Raw genomic sequence first — 6,691 nt, 5'->3', positions numbered from 1 at the left:
ATGTGCTTTGATGAGGGTTTTCTACTCCGTACCTGGTATAGTTCTACATTTTAAAGGGAATTCACTACATAAAGATTGGGGGTGACAGTAGTAAATACAGTATCTCCTTCATGATTCGCGGACCGCAGAGTGGGAGCTGTGCAGACCCAAAAGACAAGACAAACACACAGAACTTCGCACACAGAGTCAGAGCCCGCGCCCACCTCCTCCAGTGTTGCATATGGGACTGCACATGAATAATGGCGCATTCGGCCGCTCGGCGTCGACCGGCAAACTTGAGTCTTAACGTCACGGGACAGACGGGGACAGTTTGTACAAGGTCCAAGCATTTCAAGAGCTCGCTCCGGTGGAACAATGTGGACGGATGCAATCTGAGGTAGCAATTAGAACAAAGAGAAACCACACAGTTGGGTTCTTCAGATAGACGTGTGCTTTGGGAGAGTAAAGCAGGCCACTTTCACACAAAAAACTGACTTCATTGAGTTTGTAAAGGTCTGCCTTCAATGTGTAAAGTGCCTGTGTGGAACATTTTTGACAGTGTTTACCTTTATCTTGAGCCGCCTGGCCGTAAGTTCCATCACCCATGTAGTAGTAGTTTTGAGGACATTTGGCCATACAAAAGGTAGAAATGGTTTTGTTGAAATGTTACCAAAGGCAGCGATCTTTCATTTTTTAGCACTTGAGGCCCATGAGTAGCTTCATTCTACAAAGTTTCTTCCCCATACACTAAGACTATGACAGTATAATTTAGATAGAATCCCATCGACAAAAGTGTTCCGCACAGAACTTTCCACCGTGTTCACTCATGATTGTATTTCTTTGTTGGAAGTTTGCCAGTTTACCTGTGTGTGACGCTGCCTAAGCATGCCATGTGTTCATTAACCAGCCCACCAAGACTGTACAATTTCCATGTTAGGGTCACTGATATGTTCATTGAGAAAATTCATGGCTTTTACCCCTCCAGCCCCCGCCCCTGAGGTGCAGCGCAGCCAGTCCAGTGTGTGCTCTTGGGAAGGGGCAGGACGTCAGTAGGAAGGAACCAATGAGTGAACGGGACAGCAGATGTTAGGCCAGCTAACACGTCATCTCTACACATTTGGGAGTTCTTCGGAAGCGCCACGGACATAAAGATTCATCTAGAATAATATCAGTAAGATTTCAGTGCAAGGTGAAAAATGGCTACTCGTTTTTCTAGTTCATTGTCAGTTGCGTGCGTCATCCAGCCGTGGACACAGCAGTAAAGGGATATCTCCAGCACACAGCAGTCTGTACGGTTCAAGAGGATTTGGTTAAAGTTGTACCGTGGTGGAGTTTAAAGAGCAGTGGGCGGGCAGAACCCGCCTCGCTCCTCTAGTGGCTTCTCCTGGGAGTGCTGAGGTGACTGTGACAAAGGTGTGCCATAAAGGGAGTAGATACAGTATGTGCCTCCTGTGTCCGAGTCCGCGCCAGGAACACGACTTCTGCAGCATTAAAGACCACCTCCATGTGACCCCCCCCTCCCTGCCGCTCCCCCCGGGACCCTTAGCTGCCCCCTGGGTCCGAGCGGTGTCTCTGGGGTGTCCGTGAGTCCAGAGGCGTCTGTGGTTCCTGAAGGGACAGCCTCCGTAGGGTTTCTGGGTCCACACAAACGGCCGGGGGCGGCTCCAGCACTGCCCCTGGCTGGGAGGGCACGTCCCCGTGGCTCACAGGCCCCGCCCCGCTGCCCAATCCCAGCTGAAGCTCCAGACGGTCCAGTCCCGACGGATTACCACTCAGCACAGCGCCCTCTTCTGGAAACTCTTCAAAGTCCTGCGCTTCCAAGATCTGCACACAAACACCACATACTATATTTAACTGTGTGTACCAAATATAACAGAATCACAATAACCCATCGCCGTGGTTACATGAGCAGGAACAAAGGGAGTGTCGGATTTTTCACCTAGTCTGACTAGAACCGACCTTCCCCTGAGCCGGTTTTCTGTCAGGCTGCTGTAAGGAACCAACAACACATCGTGTTTGCTACTTCTAAAAAATGACTGCCATTGTTCAGCAAAGCCCTGCACTACGATGACAGAGGAGCTCATTTTTGTGGCTTGATCAGCTCCGATTATGTGTGTTGAGACAGAGAAAGGCCATTAGACAGACAGAGGATTCTGTCTACAGCAACTCCGATTGATCAAATGAGAACCAGAAATAAGCACTAATGTCAATAAAGCCATCGGCTATATATATAACAGTGTTTGATTGAATTTGTGTTGTGCTTGTTGAACTTATAACTGTTTGCTTACAACAAACAAAGGTCAGCTGGAAATGGGAAAACGGATCAGAGTCGAATCTTTAGCCTACTTAGACCTGGCTTCAGTGTAATTGTAGTGAGTGACTGGTATGGCAGGCACATACAAAATAATAAACTTTAACTTAACCTGTGTTGTGGTGGTGAAATGATGTACATATTGCATGATGTGTGCCTTGCCTGTGACAGTGAGCTGAGCGTGTCAGTCTCCAGTGGAGAGGCCCCTCTGTCCCCTGGACTGGGGCCCGAGTACGGAGACACCTGGCGAGGACACACATGCTCACACGCGGCCCAAGAATACATCGAAATCCCATTCCCCCCGTATTGGGAGCTGGGGTTCTGTCTGCTCCAATTTACGCACAATCATTTATGAAACAGGGGTTGCACTATTACATCATTTTGTTTCTAGTTGACAAGCTTCCTGCAAATCCACTGCCGCTTCCCGTCTTTCACCTGTACAAAGTCGTCCAGCCGATATTTGGGGATTTTACAGTATCGGCTATCGGCCGATCTAGTGACAAAAAAAGTAGATATTTCCGGGATCAAAAATCATAGAGACTTCCTGTTTTTCTGCATTGGAAAGAGAAAAGTCAGGGCTTTGTTGGAGTCCTCCCACAACTCCCTCGGCCTCAGGGGAGGTGAGAAACATCGCAATGAAAATTGGTTAGCTTCAAGTTTCACTAAACCTCCTTCAATATGGACATGCTGCATGTCATTTTGAAGTGCAGAATTTGGAGAATTCAATCGCTGAGTTAGTGTTTACCTCCACTATTGTAATTTTGATCGCCGTGCAAAATGCCGCGGCTAGTAACAATATGCTAATGCTAACGACAACTAATCAAAGACAGAAACTATGATTGGATCACCAAAATTGCTAAAATAAAATAGGCCACTGTTGGAGCGGCCAAGTATTTGTTTTTACAGAATTATACACCAGACATTTGGAAAAATATTGGTCAAAAATATCAGCCGAGCATATCGGTATCGGCCAATTAGCATCCCAAAATATCGGCATTGGCCTTAGAAAAACCCATATCGGTCGACCTCTACTTATAATCTATGTGTGTATCATGTTTCTTACAAGGCTTTGGAGACAAATGTTCCCACACGGTCTTACTCTGCTTACAAAATCAGGCATTGTCAGAGTGTTAGCCTTGGTATGGGGGGGTGAAATACCTGAGGAGGGGACGACACGGCGCTGTAAGCAGGAGGCACCAGAGCCATCTGTCTCTGCAGCAGCTGCATGATGGTCCCAATGTCCGCCGACATACGACTCTCCAACCTGCACCACAACAATGTACTTTCACACAGGCCAACAAAACTACACAAAACTTTACCCAGTACAGCTCTATCAGTTAAAAGTCTCACATTCAGCATAACTGCCTTTTCAAATTTTTACAGCATTGATTGCTGTTCCCTCGTGAAAAACATGGAGTTGTGATGTTTGTTTTTGTCATTCAAACCCAAAGTGACACTTAAAAACAGATACAGTACAGCACTTAACACAATTCCTAACATTTTCTCCTTTTGTTTCGCTGCTACTGCATTTTTCTGCATTCTATACTTTAACAACTATGAATGGAACAATTAATAGTCCTCCAGGGACAGCTGCAGCATATTCATCTTTTTAATAGGCCCAGCGCTTGTCAGACAATGGGAATAAATGCTTCATTGTGCGTCTGTGTGTTGGTAAATTGCGTTGTCTGGTTCTATGTGGGACACACAGAGCGGCTAATAAGACTGACTCAGGAAAAAACACCTTCACTGGGAGCAGCAGAAGTTTGGAGGACTTTAGGTGTAGATTGTCCAAAAAAAAGGTTACAGCAGCAAAACCGGGAACAAATATCACACATGAAGTCATTATTAGTGTTGCCTTCGACCAATTTACTAACGCTTTGTCTTGCCAGCCAACTTATTCTTTTCTATTCTATACTATAAAGTAAAGTCTCAACACAACTTATTGACATGATGAAGCTTTGAATCTCACTCTGTCCAATGTTACAAGATTGTTTTTACAAATGCGTACAGTTTTCTCTAATTGTACCTGTTGAGCTGTTTCTGAAGCAGGTCTAGCCGCGAGTCCAGCTGGCTCCTCTGCTGCCTGCTCAGACTGTGCACAGGGGTGTTGAGAGGTGGGGGCGAGGCCAGGCTACAGCTGGGCACCTCCTGGTACTGGCCCCCGCTCCGGCTCTCCCCCCAGAAGCTGAAGATGTTCGACACCCCCGAGAAGGCTCCTGTGAGAGGGGAGAGACGTTCCAAATGGTTTAGTGCTTTGTTGTTTAGCCACTATCGCGAAGCGTGATCCAAACTGCAGCAAATCTCCCAATAAAAGTCAATTCTCATCCCCCTCGTGTTTATATCAGTTGTCTACAGCAACAATGATGATGAGATGGTGAGGCTGATGGATCTGCTGTGGTGGAGGAGGGTTGGCTTTAAAGGTGATTGATCGAGAGGGCGGAGATAGTAGGATATGATAGTGAGTGACAGACACGTGGATAAATGCTGGTTTGAGTCTGGAGAGAGGAGTGAGCCTGACCTGACAGGGCGTTGCAGGTGTTGCCAGTCTTGGGATCTCCCTCGGGTTCCGGATTCACTCTGAAGTTCAGAACTTTCGGTGGAGACAGTGGGGTCTCGAGGGCCGGAGGAGGCGCCAGGCCAGTCAAAGCCGACCCATCCCCCTGAAGAACAGCAGACATGAGAGGGAAGGTTCACTAACACTAACTCACAGGTCCACAGCTCAAACAATGTACCCACCTAGGCTCTATGGGTGTATTAGTATAAGTTTGGTGAACTGTGTTATTTGTCTCGGTAAGTGCTTGCAAGAACTACAACTGGAAAAAAGAGGCTGCTCACCTCGTCCCCGCTGGAGTGTGAGGACCCGGAGTTGCGGTGTGTGCCCCACTCCCTGGCCTGGGGGACCTCTTCTGTCTGCAGGCTGTTCGCCTCGTTCCTCTGCCGCCTCCGAATGGCCCTGCGGGACTGTTTAATCTGGCCGGCGTCCGCGTCATCTACACACACATGAAGATGAGACATGAGGAGAAATCAGATTGTGATTATAGCTATGCAGAGACGGGCGGGTGGAGCTGTGAAGCGCATTTGAAGCTTTCTTCTAAAGGTGTCGATGAAGTCTCAAAGCTCAAAAACTGACATCTGGTGGAGAAACGTTGCCATTGCGCCTTCTCATGAGCATAACTGAAGCGCTCATGCATTTAATCAGCGGCGTGGTTTAAGATGCCACTTCTTTTTGATGATCCTACAAACCACGGTCCTATAAATCAAAGCTTGAATATAATGCTTTACTTTCAATGGGCAAACTCAGAAGGTGCTGCAGCATTTAGTAACAAGGCTCCAGTGGATATATAATTGCCTCGTGTTGGGGGAGGGAGCCAGGAGCATCAGATTCCTTACAACAGTCATTTGTGGATTGCTACCTTTTTCGGTGCGTCTTCGGAACGATAGCTTCCGTCTGCGGAGTTTGTTGAAGCCTCCGGACTTGGATTCGTCGCTGCTGGGTGAACCTGGGATCATATTGGTCTGGAAAGAAGAAAACATCACAGTTTAAAGAACAAACATTCTATTCGTCCATCCATTTTCTATTTGTGCGTTTGTTTGTAGTAGTATCTCCAGCACATATGTCTGTTAAGTGTTGAGCGTACGTCTCGCAGGTTGAAGGTGATCTCCAGGTTGCTCCAGAAGTGGTCAGCGAACTCCGGGTACATGTCCAGCACCTCCATGATGTCCTCCCTCAGGATCTTGTGCAGGTCACAGTAGGTCAGCGCTCTCACATCGGCGTTGGACTTGCCCCCCCTGGCGTACAGGTTTATGGGCTCGCCGAAGATGTCGTTTTTACCTGGACAAAGGCACAAAAAAAACTCTAAGTTCTTCTCACATTCTAGATGTGATGACGCTGTTCATACTCCACTTTGGTCTTGGTTTAACTGAAGATTATTGTTGTTGTAAGAGTTAGCTTTAAATCCATCTTGCAGGGAGTAAATGTATGTGTTTATTTACTTCAATTTATTGCAGTTCAGGCAAAACTGCAACTAACATTAGCACCGTGATCCAAATGACGCATATTGATTCAACATATTGAAGAGGATGGACTTTACTAGAATTTGTAATGTAGCTCAAAATGTAGCTTAACAACAATTATCCGTGTGTGTAAGCACTTTATGCAGTATCACACCTTTCTTTCCCGTAACTGCACGATGCGGCTAAGCTACTTCACGGCCGATTCATTCGGCCCCAGATCAGAACAGTTAGTTTTGTTAAATCCAGGTAAAGTACTTTTAATTTGGTCAGGCAGTGGATTTTGAAAACATTAAGATCACTTAAGATCACCGTGTACTAACAACTCAATGTAGGATGTAAATACTTCAGGAGGAGACCTCTGCGTTTAAATAGATCAGCAAGTTTGTC

The 6,691-nt window shown here is 46.7% G+C and overlaps 1 protein-coding gene across 2 annotated transcripts in view; it reads right to left on the bottom strand.

Annotated features, from left to right (window-relative positions):
- The window catches only part of kcnh2b (potassium voltage-gated channel, subfamily H (eag-related), member 2b), a 189,630-nt gene continuing 182,939 nt past the window's right edge, over window positions 1–6,691 (bottom strand). The window contains exons 15-22 of one of the 2 annotated variants that reach the window (XM_079575907.1): window positions 5,929–6,122; window positions 5,704–5,806; window positions 5,126–5,280; window positions 4,809–4,950; window positions 4,317–4,506; window positions 3,449–3,554; window positions 2,453–2,533; window positions 1–1,803 (exon numbers count right to left, since the gene is read on the bottom strand). In XM_079575907.1, coding sequence (XP_079432033.1) covers window positions 1,522–1,803; window positions 2,453–2,533; window positions 3,449–3,554; window positions 4,317–4,506; window positions 4,809–4,950; window positions 5,126–5,280; window positions 5,704–5,806; window positions 5,929–6,122 — 1,253 coding nt within the window. In that variant the 3' untranslated portion in view covers window positions 1–1,521. The remainder of the gene's footprint in view (window positions 1,804–2,452; window positions 2,534–3,448; window positions 3,555–4,316; window positions 4,507–4,808; window positions 4,951–5,125; window positions 5,281–5,703; window positions 5,807–5,928; window positions 6,123–6,691) is intronic. The other variant, XM_079575908.1, reaches the window with a different exon arrangement.

This window comes from Gobius niger (genome assembly GCF_951799975.1).
Source record: "Gobius niger genome assembly, chromosome: 18".
Classification (NCBI taxonomy): Eukaryota; Metazoa; Chordata; class Actinopteri; order Gobiiformes; family Gobiidae; genus Gobius; species Gobius niger.
The sequence above is the reverse complement of the archived record's forward strand: the minus strand, read 5'-3'. Positions and strand labels throughout refer to the sequence as shown.